Raw genomic sequence first — 22,740 nt, 5'->3', positions numbered from 1 at the left:
CTGTCCATAGGCTTGTTCAGATGGTTTTGTTGCCTTCAGTTCACAAAGCAGTAAATCATTATTAAAATCGCTTGGATTGTGGTTTAGTGCAAGCAGCTACTCTCCTAAGGGTGAAGCTGATGCATTAAGACTTGATTTAATAAACCCGTTTGGGAGGATAAACTGTGCAGTGAATGCCTTCAGAGTTCCTACAGAGCACAAATATTTAACTGCAGCAAACACTCAGCGGTAATACAGCACCACCCAGTGCCACTGTTCACTAATGACCCAGGATTTACAAGATGCATGTGACAGTGTACAAGTCCCGCTCACCTCTACAGGTGGCCGATGAGACCTTTGCTCAGGGTGACCTGGAGATGACGTTTCACAAACACAAAAATGATCACAGCGTGAGGAAGAAGCCAAAGATCAACTTTTCTGCACACACTGCAGATGCTGATACACCTCTGAGTTTTATCAGTCAGCCCCCTCTGTGTGTGTGAGTGTTTGTGTGTGCAGGGGGATGTTATCAAGGATGTGAAACCTCTTGGCTTTCATGCAGTCATACACTGCTCAATTACACATCTTGGTTTCCAGCCAGCAGACAGTTCACGTGACAGTAAAAACCCAGTCCAGACTAAAGCAGATAAGTTAACAGGCTGATAAAGGCCTGGGGGTTACTGGAAGCACTGCCCCTTTAACCAGCTCTCCTCCCCGTCAGTCCCACACGCGTACTGTTGCTCTCTTCCCCATTTCGCTGCTTTGTTTTCATTGTCGCTCTTCCGATCATGGCTGCTCATTCTACCGAAGAGCCATTCCCCTTCCACGGGCTGCTCCCCAAAAAAGAAACCGGCGCTGCCTCTTACCTCACCCGGTTCCCCGAGTATGACGGCCGAGGGGTGCTCATCGCCATCCTCGACACCGGCGTGGATCCCGGGGCCCCCGGCATGCAGGTAGATCTGACCGGCTGCCTCGTGTAAAGCTACGACCTAGTTGGCGGAAGCTAGCGAAGCTAAAGGGCCGACTCATTCACTTCATTGGTATACAACGGCAGCGGCTAGCTATCTAGCTAGATACTTAGCATATGTGGATACACCAGTAGTTAACTTTAACGCCACAATGACAACTAAATTAAGGCGAAGCAGCTAGTAGTGTGTGTTTACCCCTGCTGTCAGAGTGTATTTCCGTGCTAATCTGGCGTACAGTTAGCCAGTAAGTTAAAATGTGTGCTAGCATGACAGCCTGGAAGCTAGCCGCTGAATTCTTTTCGTGTTTTTTTTTACCCCTCTTTATTCCAGTATTTACACTATTAGACTTACATGCTGACTGGATGTTGTAGCTAGCTTAATAGTAGCAAGGCAGAGTAAATTAAGCGTATTTGGCGTTTTGATAAGTGATCCGTAAACTGTGAAACTTTATCCAAACTGCCAAGTCACAACGTAAGAAAATAAGCCGACCAACACAGTGTTAAACACTACATGTTAGTCTAAACCTGCCAGTGCACATGTGTAAGTCTAGCTGGGTAGCTTTCATAATACATTGAGCTTATTTTCTGTTCTCTTGCTTCAGTCATGCTTGAGGGGCTGAGACTGAAACTGACTGCTTCTCTGGTAGTAAACAAATCCTCATGTTAAAAAGCACGTTGAGCTTTTTCAGGTATCATTTTACAGGCTGAGTTACTTAACTGATTTATGGATGACGATTCATTTAGTTTGCTGTCCATATCCCCCTCCCCATTCAGTGTAAGATACCAGTTATGATTTGCACCTTTTTCTGTCTGTATTCTAGTGGATTGCTGATTTCTTACAATTTTTTTTGTTCTCTTAGGTCACAACTGAGGGGAAGCCAAAGATTGTTGACATCATTGATACGACAGGCAGTGGTGACGTGAACATGACCACTGTGGTGGAGCCTAAAGATGGAACAATCACTGGCCTCTCTGGCAGAACGCTCAAGGTCAGTATATAAACACCTCAATGTACACAAACATTAAAAACATTCCTTTATAGGCGCTCTCTTACATCTGTTTCACACTGCATATTTTTTTTTACATCGTCCAGATCCTTCCTGCTTGGGTCAATCCATCAGGGAAGTATCGCATTGGAGTTAAAAATGGCTACGAGTTCTTCCCCAAGGCTCTGAAAGAAAGAGTACAGGTAGGAAGAGGTGACATTATTACTTCATTTTGTCTGACACAGTGTTGAGCACAAAGCCCAGTACTCCTGACACGTGGACAATTAAGCTTGGACATGATAGCAACTGCTCAAAAGACTCCTGGCATTGGAGCTTCTGGCCACCTGAGTCACAGACAGGCCTTTTTTTCCTGATGTTTCAACACTTCAGTCAGCTTTGGCGATAACACAAAAAACTTGCTGAATTGTCCTTTTCCCTCTCATAGAAAATCCATCTGAAATCAGTGAACTGATAGGATTTCTGACCTTTATTCTGAATTGATTATCCATACTTGGAAAGTTTGTACAGAGTTTATTGCTTTTTTTCCATATAATACACCCACTTGGTGAATGAATGAGGGAAAAACATAATTGGAGTGTCCCTGTTGACAGCTCTTCAGCTCAGATTATTTCCTGAGTTGTATGTTAGACTGTGTGTTATGTTGGAGAGTTATTGTTTTATTTTTTGTGGTTTTTGACTACTAGAAAGAGCGAAAGGAGAAGATGTGGGACCCGCCACACAGAGCAGCACTCGCTGAGGTTTGCCGCAAGACGGAAGAGTTTGACCTCGTTCATCCAAACCCCTCACAGGTCAGACCTGCTCCTTTGAGTTCATTTAAGAGAGAAAAAGGCAACGTTTATGTTAGAAAATATGTACATTTATAAATTCATAGAGCGACCTGGAGGAGAGAACTTGAAAGTGAGAATGGCACAAATAATACATTTAAAGAAGTGGGATTGTGGGCTGATTATTGAACAAGAATGGTGATAAACAATTTTGAAAGATCAAAATCGGAAGTGACAAAGAAAATGGAGCAGCAAGAATAGCTGCTATCACCAAGAGGAATAAGGAGGGAGGAGAGGATCTAACGTATTGGGCTTCATTTCTTGCCTTTTCCGAGTGTAGTTAGGCACCCTTTATTAGCATGGGATGCCTCGACTGTATCTCTCATCTTTCGCTCTCTCCACAGATTGAGAAGTTGCAGAAAGAAGAGTTGCAGTGTCAGTCAGAGCTCCTGGCATCGCTAGAAAAGAAGTACAGTGATCCTGGGCCTGTATATGACTGTGTGCTTTGGCACGATGGCGTCACATGGAAGTACGGCCACCTTTAATTTTCTTTCCCCTTCTGTATCCTTACAGTTTTTTGTTGTTGTTGTTTTGTTTTGTTTTTTAACCCTTTCTTTTCACAACCTTCCCTTGTTTACCAGTAATCTATTTGTGATTTGTTCCCTTTAGGGCTGTAGTTGACACTTCAGAGTGCGGAGAGCTGTCCCAGTGCACGGTGCTGAGCTCATACAGAGAGTCACATGAGTACGCCACGTTAGGAACTGTCGAGATGCTAAACTATTCTGTTAATATTTATGATGACGGCAACACGCTCTGCATAGTCACCAGCGGAGGTGAGCCATCCCAGCGCATTAGATTCCTAATATGCCTAATAGTCGGTTTAAACGTGTTGGTATTCACACATGATCTAATGCTGCTCCTAAAGGGGCTCATGGGACACATGTGGCAAGCATCGCAGCAGGCTACTTCCCAGAGGAGCCCGAACGTAATGGTGTGGCCCCGGGTGCCCAAATCCTGGCTCTGAAGATTGGAGACACCCGCCTCAGCACCATGGAAACAGGCACAGGGCTCATCCGCGCGGTATACTCCTCAAAGTCCTGAGAATATAGATTTAAAGAAAATATCTGTATATGTTTGCACCATTTTATTCTTTATTTGTCTCTCATTTAAAGATGATTGAAGTAATCAACTACAAATGTGACCTGGTTAACTACAGTTATGGGGAGGCCACACACTGGCCCAATTCAGGGTAAGTATATGGAGAGCAGGCGCTGCCTCTGTCGCTCCTCGTTGCTTACTGTTACTCATTCGCCGCTGTCTTTTTGTCCTTCAGGAGGATTTGTGAGGTGATCACTGAAGCTGTGCAGAAACACAATGTGATCTTTGTGTCAAGCGCGGGAAATAACGGCCCCTGCCTCACTACAGTCGGCTGCCCAGGAGGAACCACCAGCAGTGTTATAGGTACACACTCGGATGAAACCAGTGCTTCCGAAACTGTTTAGCCTGCAGTGGGTCCTGGACCACGGATTGATAACCTCTGGATCAAAACATCTGTTCAGCCATGCTTGGTTTCATTTTTGCTTTGTTCATTCTGCAGGAGTTGGCGCATACGTGACGCCAGACATGATGGTGGCAGAATACTCCCTGAGGGAGAAGCTGCCTCCGAACCAGTACACCTGGTCATCGAGGGGTCCCAGCACCGACGGGGCCCTGGGGGTCAGCATCAGCGCCCCTGGCGGTGCCATTGCCTCCGTGCCCAACTGGACCCTTCGTGGTACCCAGCTGATGAACGGCACATCCATGTCATCACCTAACGCTTGTGGCGGAATCGCACTGGTCCTCTCAGGTGGGTCTAGTGAGATGTGATAATTCGGCCTGCTGTGTGTAGAGAAATGTGTGTGAATTCAAAGCTGATGCTGGTGTTTGCTGTTTTGTGAAAAAGGATTGAAACAGAACGGGATCCATCCCTCAGCTCCTGCTGTGAGAAGAGCACTGGAAAACACTGCTCTGAAGGTTGATGACATCGAGGTGTTTGCACAGGGCCACGGAATAATCCAGGTACTGTGATTGTAAGACTTTCAACCTGATATTCTGCCATTTCTTTCCCTGATGGATGTTAAACAAATGTATCGTTTTGTCTTCCTCTCAGGTGGAAAAGGCGTTAGACTACCTCACTCAGCACGCCTCTTTACCCACAAGCCACCTAGGCTTCTCGGTAAGTGTGGGAACACAGAGAGGCATCTACCTCAGGGACCCAGCCCACGTTCTTGGACCCACTGATCACGGAGTTGGAATTGAGCCCATCTTTCCAGAGAACACAGGTACTTTCATACATCATGTTTTTATTTATTTTTTTATTTTTTTGTTCTTTAAAAAAAAAAAATGTAGCTATATTCTTCTTCCGTCACAGGAAACTCTGAGCGAATCAACCTGCAGCTTCACTTGGCGCTCACGTGCGCTGCCCCGTGGGTCCAGTGCCCCTCCCACCTCGAGCTCATGAACCAGTGTCGTCACATTAACGTCCGCATCGACCCCGTTGGACTGAGAGAGGGAGTCCACTACACAGAGGTGGGCACCACGTGAAGGAGAGAATGAGTCAAAAAAATCGAGCTCATGTGTCTGTGTGCACTTATGTTCACTTTGACTTTGTCTTTCAGGTGTGTGGGTATGATACAGCAGCTTCTACCTGTGGGCCACTATTCAGAGTTCCAATCACAGTTGTTATCCCTGCCAAGTAAGTCAGTACATGCTTGCCCCCCCCTCCGCATAAGAGGTTTGTGTGTTTCTCTGTCTGATGGATCTTCTCTCTTCCTACAGAGTAATAGACAGTCGTAGTCATGAGGTGTGTTTCACAGACGTCCACTTTAGACCGGGCCAGATCAGACGCCACTTCATTACTGTTCCTCAGGGAGCCTCCTGGGCAGGTCGGTGTCTCTCTGTTTTCCACTGACACTGTGCTAACACTGGGCCTGATCTGCCTCCCTTTAGAGAACTGGCCCACATTAGCCAAACCCTGAGTAGCAGAAGTTGGACTAATTTCCATGGGGAAGCATCATGGTTCGGTCTTGCGGGATCACTCCTATAGTTGGTTCCAAATTTGTGCACAGCAATTTAGTGGTGCCTTGCAGGTACCAGCTTTTTTTTTTTTTGTGCCCCAGTACCATTCTCTCTGCAGAGGAAATGTTAAAATAAAAAATATGCACAGCACTTCTGAGTGTGAAAGATGAAGCCAACATGGAAGTAGTCCACGGGGAACACTTTCCTGGGCTTGGTTGCAAGTTTTAGTTCACATTCCCAAGTTGTTAGCTGATGAGGAGTCATAGTCAGATCCAGTTCTCACCCGTTACATCTATTTTCAAATGGAAATGCGTGGAACAGGACCAAAGACTACATAATCTCTGAATCAACATAACCTTCATCAAAATTCATGAACGTTTCTATCATATCTAAACGGTCACAGTGATGGAAGCTAATATTAAAGATGGTGAAGGTTAAAAAAATGAGATTGGGTTTGGAAATATAGTGTACACCATTCACCCAACTATTCATATCATTGAATTCAGGCGTTCCAGTCGCTTCCATGATCACAGGTGTGTAAAATCAAACACCAAGCCATGCAGACTACTTTTACAAACAGTTATGATAGAATGAGTCGCTCTCAGGAGCTCAGTGAATTCCAGCAAGGTATGTGATAGAATGTCACCTGTGCAACAAGCCAGGCGGGACATTTCCTCACAATTACATATTGCACAGTCAACTGTTAATTATAGCTTAGATCCAGTGAAAAGAACTCGTAATGCTTCAGTTACTGAGTCAGCAGAGCATTGGTGACTTTTATGCACTGTGAGCCTCAGCTGTTGGTGACTGCTCTCTATAACCTTAAGCGGTCTGCCACTTCATGGCTGAGTTGGTGCGTTTCCTAAATGCTTTTACTTTGCAGCAGTACCACTCTTAGCTGATTCTGTAAAATCTAGGATGGAAGAAATTTCTGACTCGGTGCAGCGGGCCCATCCTATTACAGCACCACAGTCGAATTCATTGAGCTCTTTAGAATGACTCATTGTTTCACAAATGTTTATAGAGGCAGACTGCACGGCTGGCTGTTTGATATTGTTTTATATACCTGTGGCAAAGGGAGTGAAAGCACCTCAATGATTAGGAGGTGTGTAGCCAACGTGTTTGACCATATAGTGGATTATTATTTCTTCTTCTTCTTCTTCTTCTTCTTCTTCTTCTTCAACCTCTGTTCTTGTCTCTCTCTTGCAGAGGTCACACTGACGTCTCATTCGGGAGACGTCTCGTCAAAGTTTGTTCTCCATGCGGTGCACCTGGTCAAACAGAAAGCCTACAGAGCAAACGAGTTCTACAAGTTCTCGTCACTATTGGAGAGAGGCTCACTAACTGAGGCTTTCCCTGTTCTGGTGTGTATATTTATATTCTTTTGGCTTGGATTCAACGTGTAAATTATGATGTGGAAAAACAAAACGGTGTGGATAAGCACTGTGCTTTATAATCTCTTCTCCAGTCAGGTAAAGTGGTAGAGTTCTGCATTGCACGCTGGTGGGCGAGCTTGGGTGACGTCACGGTGGACTACACCATCGCCTTCCACGGACTCAACACGTCTCCGTCACCCCTGCACATAGTAAGAACAAAGAGAACAGCAACAGCAGGAATTAAGACGCTGCTCAGACCGTATCAGTTCTCTTCTGTCTCTTTTCTGACTCTCGTTTGTGTCTGTGCAGCATGCCTCGGAGGGAGTGACGAGTTTCGAAGTGTCTTCACCACTGAGATACGAGGAAGTGTCTCCAACTATCACCCTCAAGTCGTGGGTTCAGCCTCTGAGGTGAGCGTAGGTGTGCACAATTTGGTTCTAACTTTAGTTGTAGCTCCTTTATTGAGCCCATTGTCTGTTTTGTAGGCCCTTAAGTTCAAAGATAAAAGCGTTGGGGATGAGGGATGTTCTGCCTGATAACAGACAACTCTATGAGATCGTGCTCACCTACAGCTTTCACCAGGTAAAACCACCTGCACAGCATATGAAGAGGAAGACGTAGCTTTTTTTTTTGTTTTGGCGTGTGTATAATGTTCTCCTGCTTGTTTTTAGCCCAAGAGTGGAGAAGTTACACCCAGCTGCCCAATGCTGTGTGAGCTGCTGTACGAGTCAGAGTTTGACAGTCAGCTCTGGATGCTGTTTGACCAGAACAAGAGACTGCTGGGCTCCGGTGACGCCTATCCACACCAGGTACACATGGAGACGATGCCACAAGGAATGCCTGTACACGCATTTCTGAACAGTTCCTTCATACCTGCAGGTTGTACCTGCTTTATGATGACGGGAAAGTGGATTTAAAAAAAGAAATCTGTTTTATTTTTACAGTATTCTTTAAAGCTGGAAAAGGGAGACTACACTATCCGGCTGCAGGTCCGCCACGAGCAGTCCAGTGAGCTGGAGCGACTTAAGGATCTGCCGTTCGTGGTTTCTCACCGTCTCTCCACCACCCTCAGCCTGGATGTCTACGAGACACATCGCGCTGCCCTCATGGCCAAGAAGAAGGTGAATTCTGTCACCTTGTCCCCGGGTGCCACACAGCCTTTCTACGTCACAGGCCTGCCAGATGACAAGTGAGTCAAACCCACCAAGGAGCCAGACATATTTAGTCTGCATATCCATGCTCCAAAACTCTTTATTTCCTGTGGCCTTGCACCGCAGCACCATTTTTGGTCTCTAAATAGATTTGGTTGCTCTTTAAACGCAACATTTCATTTCATCCACTTCAATTACCACAGATACTCTCTGTAGTATCGAGCTGCAAGCTCGTTGGCTAATGACTCGTCAGTGAGCATGTGGTGTCACAGTCAGACCAGACCAGGTTTTTGTAACCATGATGATGATTATCATCTCTAGACTTCAAAACAGGACCACAAACCAGTGTGAAAATACTTCACCTTGAAAATATGTGAGTCTTTATTTATAATTCTGAATTTATTTTCTTTCTTCCTTTACTTTGTTTACAGGATCCCGAAGGGAACGAGTCCAGGATGCTACCTTTCAGGCTCTCTCATCGTGCCCAAGAGCGAGTATGGCAAGAAAGCTGTGAGTAGCTTTGTTCTTTGTAAACTTCGATACTTCAAAGAAATATGTGGTCCTGCTCATCAGGACACAAAGTCGTGCTGGATTTCACATTTCCTGCCAAGCATTCACTTAGATGCATTTAATGTGAAGCCGGCAGGACTCGCAGTCCTGAGGATCAGAAAACACCGGTGCTCGATTGCTCCCCTCCACGCACAAACCTGTTTAAGTTGAAGCCTGATATATTTTTTTCTCATTCATTTGGCTTCGTTTATACTTCTGTTTCAATCCAGAATCAATCTAATGTGGTAAATGCAGCTCTCTCACACATTGAATACAGCTGAGTCCGATTGTTTGGAAAATTTGGAAGAATTTTAGTTGGAAAAGACAAAAAAGATTTTTCCCCAACTAAATTAATGTGAGGGGGATTTGCTACTTACCACTGGGCGTGGGGGCTGTTTGCAATAATCCCCCCAAAATTTGCTCTACAATTGCTTTGTTTTGTTTGCAGAGCCTGTTCTCTTGGTTTTTCTTAGTTTGCAAGCACTCACTTTAACTTCTCTAAAGACGCTTTGTGAATCAACTCTTAATTTCTTCTTTCTTTCTTTCTTTCTTTCCTTTTTTTTTTTTAAGCTTTTGCGTGTTCGTGGCTTTACTTGGTGGCTGCGGCGCAAAAGACTTCAGTTTGAACTCTAGCAGCCATTTACAGATCAGTGTTTTCCACTTTTACTTATATAATTATCAGAACTTATATAGTTCTGATAATGCACTGATTGCATTCAGTTTTCCCTGCTGCAGGAATAAAGGAAATGAGTAGATCAGATGTGTTTAGATTTAAATCTAAGACCACACGTTTAGTGAGCAACAGGTAGGTGTGCGGACTCTCCGAGTCTGCCAGTGAGGATGAAATAAAGAGAGAATCCTTTTTTCTGGTGTGCTTGTGTTGTCTCTTCCTTACTGTGTGTTATTCTGACCACCAGGGGCAGGCCTCAGCAAAACGACAAGGGAAGTTTAAAAAGGTACTGGATGAGCTAGAAACACTGTACAACAGAGCGTCCACTGCTCTCCTACCATCTGGAAATGGCTTACTCTTTACCTTAAGCTAGGATTTGTTACTTCTGCTTTATCATTTCAAAGCATGTCAGTATTTCTGTTCTTTGATGCATTGTTATTTCGACAGAGTAGTTAGTTTTCTGGTGGTCAATACAATTATCTTTTTAGTTATAATTGAAACTTTTATAACTGGGTATTTTTTCCTTAATTTAAAAATCAGTGAAACGGGAGGATTTTGGGATCATGATGAGAATTTGGGATCATGATGATGGATTATGCTGAAGGTTGAATGACTTTATTTCGACTGAGCTGGTTTGTTTGTTTGTTTGTTTGTTTTGTGCGTGTGTGTGTGTGTGTGTACATTTATGCAGGATGTCGTTCCTGTCTTCTACCACTTAATTCCTGCTCCCAACAAAACAAAGAATGGAGGGAAGGAGAAGGACAAGGAAGGAGAGAAGGAGAAGGACGTTAAGGACGAGTTTGCAGAAGCTATGAGGGATCTGAAGATTCAGTGGATGACCAAGTGTGTGCACTTTCTCATCTCTTATGTCCGCCAACGCTTCAACTTGGCTTCATTTCTCGCTCATCCGTGTGTCACCTTTTACCGTTCAGGTTAGATTCCAGCGCTGTTTATGACGAACTGATGGAAAACTACGCCGACTACCTGGCACTGCATGTGCAAAGGCTCCACCAGCTGGACTCAGAAAAGGTGAAAGGGGAACGGGGAATGTGCCAGGAGGCGTGGGACGGAGTTTAAACTGTGCGACCGTGTTGACTCACAGTCATTTTTTTCTTTTATTGTTTGCGTTTAAGGAGCGTGTGAAACGCCTCAAGGAGGTGGTGTCAGCAGCAGACCTCGTCATCTCCCGCATCGACCAGACAGCCTTGGCTGTTTACCTCACCATGAAGACGGACCCACGGCCGGACGCCGCTTCTATTAAGAGGTATGTCGCACCAAGGAGCAGCATTAACACCACAAACTAGTTTTATTAAATATTTCTGTTTAGATTAAGCATGAACCCCTGAGAAGGTGTCCCACACATAACACATTTTATTAGTTTAGTTTGTTTTTGGCAGCTCAAACAAGAGCTCAACTCTTCAACCCATTGAAAACCTACTAGAAAAAAAACCCTTGATGTTGTTTTGTGACCTGGCTTATATTTTTATGCAAACTCCAGGCGTTCTGTTTATAGAACAATGCCTGGAGTTGGATCGGAGCTTAGTGACAGTTGTCTCTACCTTTGCAGCTACCTTTGGAAAAACCTGGAAACTACTCTGATGGTCATCAAACCACATCTTTATTAATATATAAATAAGGTTCGTTAAGAGTACCTTATGTGACCCTGGCATCTTATAGAGGGAGATTGGAAGAAAGAAAAAGTTTAAATCATCACCTGTGACTTGCGTGTATTCTGGTGGGGTGAGAAATACTTAAAGAGAGGTGGAGCAAATAAAAGGCACCTTTTCTTTAGTTGTACATGAAGTACATTTTAGAATTTAGGCTCCTTTATTTGTTTTTTGTTTTTAAAAAAAAGAGCAATAATAATAATACATTTTATTTATAAAGCGCCTTTCAAGACACCCAAGGACCCTTTACAATAGGATAAAACAAATAAAACAAAAGCACAATTAGGCTTAACGTAGCCGTGCTGCTCTTGACCTCTAGTAATATTTGTGTTTCAGCGACATGGAGAAGCAGAAGTCGTCCCTGCTCGACGCTCTGTGCAGGAAGGGCTGCGCTCTGGCCGACCAGCTCCTCCTGCCCCCCGCGTCGCAGGATGGCGCCGGGGCTGTCGCCACGGGGCAGACGGTGGCTGAAGAGCCTGCGGAGGAGGCGGCCAGCAGCTCTGATGACATCCTGCAGAACATTTCCAAAGCCCTGATGGATACATTCTGGGAGGTGCAGAAGTGGGCGGAGCTAACTGAGTCCAAGGTAAGAGAAGTCAAATTGGTGTTTGGTTTTTTTGTTGTTGTTTTTTTTTAGATTTGGAGTCATGGCTAAAGTTTTCTTTCTCTGTTTCTTTGCCTTGGCTGCTCAGGTGTTGATGTTTTCATATAAACATGCTCTGGTGAACAAGATGTACGGGCGGGCTTTAAAATACGCCTCAAAGATGGTGGAGGAGAAGCCCAGCAAGGAAAACATGAAGAACTCCATCCAGGTACGGTAGCAGTGATGGCCAGCACATGATGACGTCTTTTTCACTGCAGTGATTTTTAATTATTCTTTTTTTTTCTGTTTCTCGTTCCTCAGCTCATGCGTCACCTCGGATGGACACACTGCGCTGCTTTCAGCGAGAACTGGCTCCCTGTCATGTACCCCGCCGACTACACGCTGTTCTAGGCAACGGCGCGCACACACCTGCATGCACGCTCAGGCAGCACAGCCACCCACGGTCCCATCACATGACAACTACGATATCATGTCCCTCAGGGTCACATGGTCTATGCATCCAACCAACCAGCTGCCTCCTCAGATTTTTAAAAAAAAATGTAATTGTTGATGAACACCAAAATAAATGATGACAGCGAGCGTAAGTAGAGGGATCACGCTCATCCTGAAGTTACCTTTAAACATGTTGTCGAGCAGCCTTGGCTGTTCAGCAAGAAAAACAACCAATAAATGAGTTTTTAAGAGCTCTGAACTCTCTCCAGGGTCGGCTTGATCTTGCAGCTCAGTCGTCGTCCTTTATTTTGCTGTCATCCACAGATTTTTGGAGGCGTTCACATCCACCCCATTCTCAGCTGTCTGGACTTCATTTCACATGAAAAACCTCATTGTCTGGTGTAAATACTGTAAAAAAAACAAAAACAAAAGGGCCACGACCCAGTTTATTAGCGAAGAAAACAAACTGAGTACTCAAAGCTTGCTGTTATACTACAGAGAGAAGACGGAGGTCTCGCTGCTGCACACGTGCAGACACACGGGGCCTGATCCTTGAGTTAAAAGGGAGTCACGGACAGAGCTCAATCTCCCTTTTTCCTTTTCTTTTTGATTGTCCAGCCCGCCTGGGTTAAAGCTAACATTTATTCTTGTCTGTCTCAGAACACACAACAGTTTTGAGGTGCCTTTCTTCATGTACCTTAACTTTTTCTGATGGGATGAAACGGTCGTAGGGGGAGGATATGACCACAGGAGGCGCTCATCCGCTTTCACCCATCAACCTTCGGTGGTGTCGACAGATGCGTCGAAGCTCGTATCAGCAGCGCGACGAGCCGCGTGCACGCTGCGTGCGGGCCGTCACCGCCGCCTTCGACAACCACCTAAAACAGACCTCACTAACGTCACGATGCAGTCGCGGGCAGCGGTAGGATGTTCGGATCTGGTTTCATCGTGAAACTTTCACACAGTGTTAAGACGAGTTTCTGTGCAGCAGTCACGGCGTTGCACATGTACACAGTGTCATAAAATAATGTACATACACTCATAACTTACAGTATATTAAGATGCAATAGGTATATAACACAAAAATATTATTCTAATCGATGTGTTTTGAGTATATGCATGTCTTCTAGGATGTAAGGAAGCATAGTTTTGTGGAAGCGGATTTTCAGTTTGTTTCTATTTGAATGATTTTTAATCGCCGACGGTATCCTCTGATGTTGTTTTCATGTGTGCGTGTCTGTGAGTGAATATTATTTGTGAGGGTGTTTTTGTGTACATCGACATTTTTCCCAGCGAGACTGTAACGAAAGCCATTTAGAGGGGAGCTGAGCATAAGTTTTGTTTTTTGCTTTTGAGGACTAACACAGTGCTTTTGTCCAATTTATCTAATTTACACAGACCTTAAATTACAGCTTCTGCAAGTTGTGATGTTTTGTTTTTTTTCTTTGAACTTAATAGGTCTGGACATTTGCCATGTGCCACATGTTTCTCTGCTCAAAATAATCCAGGCGAGGTTGGTGCCTGAGTAGAGCTCAGAGTTTATAATACACAATGCTCATTTGCTGAAAAGTTTAGGCCTTCAGTGCATGTGTGAGAAGTGAGTGAGGTTTGCAGCTAATGTACATTTTATTTTCCTCTCCTCCTTACCTTGGAATGGGTGCGGCTCTGAGGCTTTGTGCATGCTTTTTCTTCATGTAGTGACGATGTGATGTGTAAATGGTCCACACTGCCGTGTGCAAGCATAGGAAAACGGTGTAGATGGAAAAAATGCTTCTAAAAATAGACAAACCTCACAACATGCTTCTGAAACCTGTTCAGCAAAAATTCAAAGGGTTGTATTTAAGGGCATATCTAACACGGACAGATCTCCCCCCCCCCTTTTTTTTTTTCTTTGAATCCATAAAACTTAAAGTATGATTTCTGTTTCATCACTTTAACCAAAGAACGATTTCCACCTTAAGCTGTTTAATCATCGCTGCATGTATGAAGGCATAAACCATATCGGAGAGGTGGTGGTGGTGGAGTCACGCCCCACGTGTGAAGATGAACCCCTACCCTCTGGTGTGGATTTTGTGACTGTTTATGGTCTCATCTTTCCCTGATGTTGTTTTAAGACCTCTCTCAAGTGGACGGTCCATGCCTACGAATGTAAAAGCAGCTGCTTTTGAGCCTCTTGTCCTCAAGGGGAGCAGAAAAATCTCTTCTGGGGGTGAATCGGTGGTCACAAATCATGCTTCTGTTTTTAGCTTCTCAGCAGCAGTCTCAGGTTTCTCTGCTGGAATCCATTTTTCTTTTTTAAATCTTCTCTTTTCTCCTTTTTCTGGAGTTTTGGATTGTTTTTCAGACAGATGTTGCGTTCAGGGCTCTGCTATCAACAATTACACGCTGCCAATGACGGTTTCACTTTAAAAATAATTTTAAAAAGGCCTTAACGTTCACCACAGGACTTTACCGTCCACTTCATGGCACCAAACAGACGTCTCATATCCGTTGCTCTCACTCCGCTGGTGTCAAGAAAGACTTCAGAAAAGCTTCTTACGGTTGTGTTTATATTTATAGTCATAAAATCTAGTAAATGCCAATATTTTATCAAATGTTACGAGATAAGGTTGTATGCTCTTAGTATTATTTTATACCTATTCTTCCTTGATGACGTGGGAAAGACCCCGAGCTACTGTCACTATTTTGTGGTCACATGGAATAAGTCACAATCAGAAAAATGACACTGAATAAAAATATTTGGAAGAATTCACGTGTTCACTGAGCATCACTTGCACATACAGCAAAAGAGACTTAAAAACGGTACAGCTGACATGCCAAAAAAAGACATTTCTTAGCTTTTTTATACTTACTATGGAGGGTTGAGAGAGCCAAACATGAATAAAATAAATACTTAAAATTGGGGGAAAAAGTTCAATTTCAATTCACTTCATTTAAGCCATTTAATATTTTTTTTTCCTATTTTAATGACATTCTATTAATTAATTATTGACACATTTGTCTACTTCCAATTTTAATTAATCACAGTTCTTTAATGGTGTGTTTAATATAATTTCTTTTGGCACGTATGGCCCTCCCCACAGCCCAGTGAGTCCTGTTCAGATGATTTGTTTTATCCCAAACACAGTATGTTTAAGAGAAAATCTTTACATCTGAGAAGCTGCCTCTTATACTACCATCTGAGGAAAAAGATGGCTAAAAGTCATCTTAGAAGACAGTTCAAGTCTAAACAACAACAAAACCATCTGCAGTAAACTGACTATTTATAGGCCTTCAAGGATAAAAAGTCTGATTTTTTGGGGGGGAAAGTGAATATGTCAGGTTGTTGGGAAGCCGATCACCCATTAAAACCAGGGTATGTAGAAGAGCATCTCTGAACACACAGCATGTCAAACCTTGAAGCAGTAGCAGAAGACCACATCGGGTACCACTCCTGTTGGCTAAGAACAGGAAACTGAGGCTACTCACATGGATTCACCAAAATTGGACAACAGAAGATTGTAAAAACGTCTGGATTTCTGCTGTGATGTTTAGGGTCAAAATGAGATGTAAACAACATGAAAACATGAATCCTACTTTGGATCAATGGTTTAAGCTAGTGGTGGTGGTGGTGTAATGGTGTGGAGGATATTTTTAACAGCACAACTTAAGTATTGACTCTTTATGACCACAGTGCACCTGTCTTCTGATGTTAACTTCTATCGGGATAATCCACAATGTCCCAAAGCTCAAGTAATCAAAGAGAAGTTGTTGTTAACATGGAACAAAATCTCTGAGAGATGTTTAAATCTATCCCATGAAGAATTAAAGCAGTTCTGAAGAAAAAAAAAAAGTGGGTCCAACCCAGTAATAAAGTGGTAGGTAAGTGTGTATTGACTCTATTTAAGTATTAATTACAAAATATGAGTATAGAGTGTTGGAGGATGTAATATAACTCTACAAAAGTGTACAGGATGTGTGTTATCAGCATGATATAGAAAATTTTCCTATATGATGGTTATTGTCAACCAGTGTAACACGTACCCCCAAGAAAGTGTCTAATGTGTCTAGAAAGGGACTGCACCATAGAAGGCAGATGATTTTCAAAACTGATCACATTTTCAGCAGCCTTGGATTTGGTATCTGAACATTTGTTTAGCAAACGTCACTGCCACAGCAGATCCAAACTCACACTCATCTCCTCAGATTTTTCTTTTATCCCCCACCAACATGTATAAAACAGCAGGTAACAAATTTTAGTTCAAGCTCATAGCAGCATTAGTAAACACTGGATCATTTCAATGGAGCCATTTGAATTGCTGGCAATTCGTACACTTCAATGGCTTATCTCATGGGAGTGTCTCAGGAAATCTATCCACACCTCTTTGGCCTTTCAGTCTCTACTTGTTGCCATGAAGATCTTCATCTCTCCATCCTCGGCCAATAAGCTTGTGTTAAAGGCCTTTTTAAAGTTCTCAGTAAAAGTCAAGTCAGACTCAAACCTGACCTTGTTGGCCCAGATTAGAGTTGTTCCCGGTTTGCAGAAATGCTTCATGGTGACCAGGAGCTCATCCAGGAAGTTGTGATGGTAGACCACATCAGCTGCCAGTATGTAGTCGTAGTGGTAGACCGATGATGGGTGGGTGCGTTCCAGGTCGTAGCTCCATGGCAGAGCAACCACCTGAGGCGTGTGTCTGCAGCGGTTTCTGGTGTTCCTTATCACGTTAGCCCGGAGATTCCCTAAAATCTCTGGCAAATCTGTGGCTGTGACCGAAGCTCCTGATGATGAAGAAATACATCATCGTTACAGCGATACAAGGGCATTGTGGTGTTGCAAGACTTGCAAAATGTTCAGTGCCTCTGCGTGTTTGCATATACATGCTTTGTGTTTTGTGTCAGATTGTGTGAGAACCCTCACCCAGCAGACTGGCCACAATGGTTACTAGTCCTGTCCCTGATCCCAGCTCCAGCACTTCCTTCCCCTTCAGGTTCACCATGTGCCTGTTGTTTTCCAGGAAGGAGCACAAAGCCAACGCCTTCAGGACAGAGGGGGATCAGACAAGACCAAATTACTGAGTGTGGTCCTGCTTTTACGATCATACTACGTATACTTATCTAATTTTTATAATAGCTTTGCATGATTTATAGTTTACAAATTACTGGGCCTTGGTTCATCCACTGTCTGAAACAAGCTGTTTTAGCTGCTCTGCTTTTAAGGCCATCCTTCCTTTAAGCCAAGCCACTTCTGATTGGCCACATGCATGACCATATTTAGGGTATCTTTTCTAAGTGACATCATACTGTTCCAAGACTAAAAAAACTATCTGAAAGTAAGAAATTACAGTAATCTAAAGCCTGAGCTTTTTGCTCACAGGCTTCCGTAACAATGTATATAAGACAGAAATCAAGAAAGCGTACAAAAGGTCCACTTTCAATAGTGTTTTGACAGTTTTCATAAATGCTCACCGCTGGCCACATCATTGCTCCAAAAGAGTCTATGGATTCATAAATAACGATATCCTCCCCTACATAATGATAGATATCTTTAGCAATGCTGCAGACGATGCTGGGGATCCAGTTCTCTTTTAGAGCTGTCTCTTTCTTAATCTCCTGTCCTGTGGGAACAAACAAGACAAACAGAAATGAGCTTCAGTTCAATCAGACACAGTAAGGACAAAAATAAATTATGCATAATTCTCTAAGATTGCTAAGATGAGTGTCAGACAAATACTGGGAAGCTTATGAGTCAGCCTTTTCCTCACAGTATAATTTGGAACACTAAAACAGACAAATGTTAGCATTTTAATGGGTATAATGGTGTCATTGCGTACGAGGGTCAGATAACCTGACAGCAAAGGAAAACATGTCTCTGCTTCAGTTCCTTTTAGGTTCAGTCACTCTAAACCAGCAGGCACCACATCAACCCCGTGGTTTCCCTCAGGGCATTTGGTTATAGTTTTGGCTTGTCTACCTTGTGGCCTTACGGTGTGTCTTACATCTCAGATTTAACAGGAGAAGAATCCTGCCAGTCTCCTTAAAGCTGTTGTTTTACTTAAAGGTAAAATTGCAAAGAAAAACAAATGCTGCTCTACATTTTTTTTGTATTTATCAGTATTAAAATCCTGATAAATACAGGATTTTAATACTGTATTTATCAGTTTAAACTATTAAAAATGCTGAATATTAGTTCCTGTAAACGTTTTGCTATGTTGACTTTGTGGCTATATAGCATGCTAGCACGATATTTTGGAGGCTAGCAACACTGACTGTACTTTTTGAACAGACAATATCAGGTGTAAAGCTTATTCAGTTTTACTTTCAGCTACATGCTAGTGCTAGGATGGTAGGATGCTTTTAAACACTGTTCCTGCAAATATTGTGTCATAAACATGTTTATAGTGTGCTATCTTAATTTGGCATTAGCATGCTAATATATGCTAACTGTCACTAAACAGAATTTCAGTTAAAAAGGAATTTCACTGGTTTTGTAGTTATAAAACAAAGTTTATGACTTTATGTTTTATGGTTTCAAGAAATTTAAAAGTACAGCAGGAAGCAAACTCAACAGAGATCTGATGGTGGTCATGATCTGGAGACCATGAATGTTTGAATATCATGTCTAATGATTGTGGGGCTCACATATTGGGTTATAATGCAAAATTTGAGCCATTTCAGACTCGGTCAACATGTAGGATCAATATCTGTACATTTAGCTTTTTATTTTTCTATTTTTAGTACAGGGCTCTTTATTTGGTAAGATCTCACTGGTCATAACTTGGTAGAGTTTGACGTCCTGGGCCTTCAGCTACAAAGGCCACAAAGGCATCACCTTTGCCTAATTTTAGGAATATGGACAAGACCATGAATGTTTAAAAATCATGTCAGTGCAATTCCATATATATAAATGTTGGGATCACACATGGATCATAATGCAAAATCTGAGGTATTTTAGACAGAAAGGGGAAAAAATACTTTCACGAATCATTTTCTCTATACCTTTAACTTTCACAAATTTATAGTGAAAAAATGGTCCCTTTGTAATTGAGTGTCAGCCGATATCTTATGTAAAGTATTTCTCAGCAGGGCTCCTTGTTTGATGAGGTCAAAACACTCTGGAGAACCCAATGCCCTGGGCCACCAGCTGCAAATGACCCAGGGCACAGAGGCATCACCTTTACCTAATACCTAAGACTAATAAGTCTCCTGAATGCTTTACTGCTTAAACCTGGTTCCACAAGATTTCCAGCATTTAAAAACTAATATCTTCAAAACTTGTGAAAGGAGAAAAAAATTTGAGTGAACTGACCCTCTAAACACAAGGAGATTACTATTTTGTGTGTAACACTGATACATCTCGTGATACACTGGTATGCCATTTAAATAGCGCACCTGTTATATCTTCAGTACTTGAATCTGTGTCCTCTGGTTGAGCCTTCTCATCTGCGAGGGCCTCCACCGTGTTCTCCTCTTCTTCACACTCAGTATTGTCTTCCTTTTCATTTTCTATTTCATCCTCCAGCACATTGGTTTCTTCTGGTAATTCATCATAACTTATTTTTTCATGATCGTTCAAGTCATCCTCATTGCATTTTTGCTCCACAAGCTTTTCTTTCCCCTTTTTATCTTTATCTTCAACCTCCTTCCTTTCTTTCCCCTCCTTCTGTCTCAGCGGATCTTCCAGCACGACATCACTAAAACATTCCTCTCCTTGTCTACTTGTTGCCATGAAGATCTTCATCTCTCCATCCTCGGCCAATAAGCTTGTGTTAAAGGCCTTTTTAAAGTTCTCAGTGAAAGTCAAGTCAGACTCAAACCTGACCTTGTTGGCCCAGATTAGAGTTGTTCCTGGTTTGCAGAAATGCTTCATGGTGACCAGGAGCTCATCCAGGAAGTCATGATGGTAGACCACATCAGCTGCTAGCACGTAGTCGTAGCGGTAGACCGATGATGGGTAAGTGCGCTCCAGGTCATAGCCCCATGACAAAGTTGCTACCTGGGGTGTGTGTCTGCAGTGGCCCCTGGTATTCCTGCACAAATTGACCCTCAGGTTGTTCAGGACCTCTGGTAGGTCTGTGGCTGTGACCCAGCCACCTGAAAGAGAAATAACAAAACATGTAGAACCTCACAGCTCTCTGAAAACAGCTTCATCTCTGCCTACGTACCAAGGAGTGCTGCTACGACAGACACAAGGCCGGTTCCTGCTCCGATCTCCAGGACTGCTTTATCCACGAGATTGATCTGTTCTCGATGAGTGTCCAGGTAATGACAGAGAGCCAACCCCTGAGGACATATGTACATATTTAATCTTCTCTTTATAATTAGCAAACCCTGTTCGATTTAGTTAATGTCAGCCTGTTTGACAAAGCAAAATAGACTAAAACCTCTCAAAAAGTAACACATTGACATCTACCAGACTGGAAAGGTTACAAAGCTGTTTCTAAGGCTTTGGGACTCTAGTGAGCCACAATGAGAGCCATTATCCACAAATGGAGAAAACTCGGAGCAGTGCTCAACCTTCCTAGGAGTGGCCAGCCTACCAAAATTACCCCAAGAGTGCATCAACGACTCATTCAGGAGGTCAATCCCCCACCCCTCCACCCCCAGAACAACACTTAGAGAGCTGCAGGCCTCACTTGCCTCAGTCCAGGTCAGAGTTCTTGATTTGACAATAAGAAAGAGACTGGGCAAAGATGGCATCAATGGGAGAGCTCCAAGGAGAAATCCACTATCAACCGAAGTTTAACTTTTTGCAACATTTGAATCCTGTTACATCTGCCTTAAAGCTGACACAGAATTTCATAAAAGGAACATCATGCTAACAGTCAAACATTCTGGTGATAGCGTGATTGTGCTTTGGAGTGTCAGGACAACTTCCTGTAACGGATAAAACCATGAATTCTGCTCTCTACCAGAAAAACCCTGAAGAAGAATGTCCAGCAATCAGTTCATGCCTTAAAACACATTTCGGTTATGCAGCAGGACGATGAACTGCAAGACTCTATATCCATTACTTTTCTAAGCATCCTTTTTGACTCCCTATATCAATTTTAAGCACTTTATGTTCAAGTACAGAGTAGGATCATTCCTTCTCGATGATTCTGTCCCATATTCCTTCTGCAACAAGCTCAAACATTCAGCCAGAGTCATTAAAAACTATTTTCAGCAACAAGAAGAAGACGGGGAACAGAGCATGTGTCCCCCTTGTTCCAGCAACCAGCCTGCCAAGAACCTCAAAAATATGTGGGCAGGGGTACCCAGAACTGGTGAGGTTGTTTTTTTGTTTTAGTGTTCACTGCAGTCGTTGAGGAGTAGAAGTACTGATGACATTCGTTTTTGTATGTACCGCAAATTTCAGTGCAGCACTTCTCACAGCAGTTAATGTAAGTGATTAAAATACAAATTTATTGCCAATATTTGAAGCACTTACATAAAAAAATAACTGAAATTTTGACCCAATCAAATGGACTGCGTTATCTGATGAGTTCACCAAGTTTGTTGCAGAGATAATCCTTGTGACAGTCCCTTTGATTTGAACCACAACTCTTCAGATTTCTCCACAGTTGTCACAAACACATTTCATGGATGCAAAGTCAGCTAGCTGAGCTTCTGTGTCCATCTGAGTGATGATGATGATGCAACGTGGTTGAAAACTTCACAAAAATATTTGATCAAAATGTCAAAGGAGTACAGAATTAGTAGTTTGCTCCATCTCTAGACTGAGACCTTCCCATCCCAAGCTGGTAATATTAGAGAAAATGATTGCATGCAAGCTTTCAAATCAGGGAAACAGTGCTACTCACTGCTGGCCATATCATGCCAGCATACGAGTCCAGAGCCTCTTGAATGATGATCTCTTGGCCGACATAGTTGTACACCTCTTTCCCACCTCTGTAGAAGAAACATGGAGCCCAGGCTGGTCTCTGCTGCTTCCCAACAGATGACTGATCTGTTTGCGAATCATCTGAAAGATCTAAATGTCAGGTACTCTGATCTGATCTGAAGCAAACACATAACCCACCAAGGGTCATCCTACCTTTATCCTCCTCTTCACTTCCATTTGTCTCCTCATCTTCTTCTTCTTCTTCACTTCCCATATACATGGTTTCTTCCACAGAGGGTGTGGACAAAGTATCCATATAAAATGCTCTGCAATGTTAGACAGTTAACTGAGACATGAGTCTATGTAGGACTGTACGTTAAACAATCCTCCAAATATTGTGCCTCACATACCTTTTGCAAGCTTCAAATTTGAGAAAGATCTCAGGAGCAACCCGAATGCATCACAGACCTCGGACTGAGGTGTTATAGAGCATCCTCCAGGACACACCCATCATCATCACAAGGACACGGTGATATTTTTAGAGCAGTACCCATGAGAAATAAACACAAGCAATATCCCGGAGCAGAACACACGTAGAAGCAGACTCACACGGACATGCTACAAAGACGAGCCGAAGAGGAAGCTAAAAGGAGAGAGAGAGAGACAGAATGATATCAGCAGGCTGAGGTTGGGGTGGGGGGTTTGTTTTCACCTGTAC

General features: G+C 43.1%; 2 protein-coding genes across 3 annotated transcripts; one reads left to right on the top strand and one right to left on the bottom strand.

Moving 5' to 3' along the window:
* Positions 1-669: 669 nt before the first annotated feature.
* On the top strand, positions 670-13,488 carry tpp2 (tripeptidyl peptidase 2). 2 transcript variants are annotated; one of them, XM_006780338.3, is made up of 29 exons: positions 670-932; positions 1,807-1,935; positions 2,040-2,135; positions 2,637-2,741; positions 3,122-3,246; positions 3,387-3,550; positions 3,643-3,797; positions 3,890-3,966; positions 4,051-4,178; positions 4,315-4,563; positions 4,660-4,775; positions 4,867-5,038; positions 5,128-5,285; positions 5,375-5,451; positions 5,535-5,641; positions 6,984-7,138; positions 7,243-7,359; positions 7,460-7,560; positions 7,636-7,732; positions 7,822-7,959; positions 8,095-8,339; positions 8,733-8,811; positions 9,768-9,806; positions 10,212-10,363; positions 10,453-10,549; positions 10,654-10,784; positions 11,524-11,773; positions 11,880-11,999; positions 12,092-13,488. In XM_006780338.3, exons 1-29 carry the CDS (start codon positions 768-770, stop codon positions 12,179-12,181), a joined length of 3,834 nt encoding a protein of 1,277 aa, XP_006780401.2. In that variant the 5' UTR covers positions 670-767; the 3' UTR covers positions 12,182-13,488. The 2 variants fall into 2 exon arrangements, with proteins under 2 accessions (XP_006780401.2, XP_006780402.2); XM_006780339.3 differs by lacking the exon at positions 9,768-9,806.
* A 1,473-nt stretch (positions 13,489-14,961) lies between these two features.
* mettl21ca (methyltransferase 21C, AARS1 lysine a) lies at positions 14,962-22,647 on the bottom strand. Its single transcript, XM_006780337.3, has 8 exons — positions 22,433-22,647; positions 22,236-22,348; positions 22,003-22,163; positions 20,365-20,482; positions 19,592-20,293; positions 17,669-17,817; positions 17,121-17,238; positions 14,962-16,981 (listed from the first exon to the last, which is right to left on the bottom strand). The coding sequence occupies exons 2-8, from the start codon at positions 22,336-22,338 to the stop codon at positions 16,596-16,598; spliced, it is 1,737 nt and encodes a 578-aa protein (XP_006780400.3). The 5' UTR covers positions 22,339-22,348; positions 22,433-22,647; the 3' UTR covers positions 14,962-16,595.
* Between the last annotated feature and the right edge of the window lie 93 nt (positions 22,648-22,740).

The sequence above is a fragment of the Neolamprologus brichardi genome, chromosome 1, assembly GCF_056152115.1.
Source record: "Neolamprologus brichardi isolate AB-2024 chromosome 1, ASM5615211v1, whole genome shotgun sequence".
Taxonomy (NCBI): domain Eukaryota; kingdom Metazoa; phylum Chordata; class Actinopteri; order Cichliformes; family Cichlidae; genus Neolamprologus; species Neolamprologus brichardi.
The sequence above is the reverse complement of the archived record's forward strand: the minus strand, read 5'-3'. Positions and strand labels throughout refer to the sequence as shown.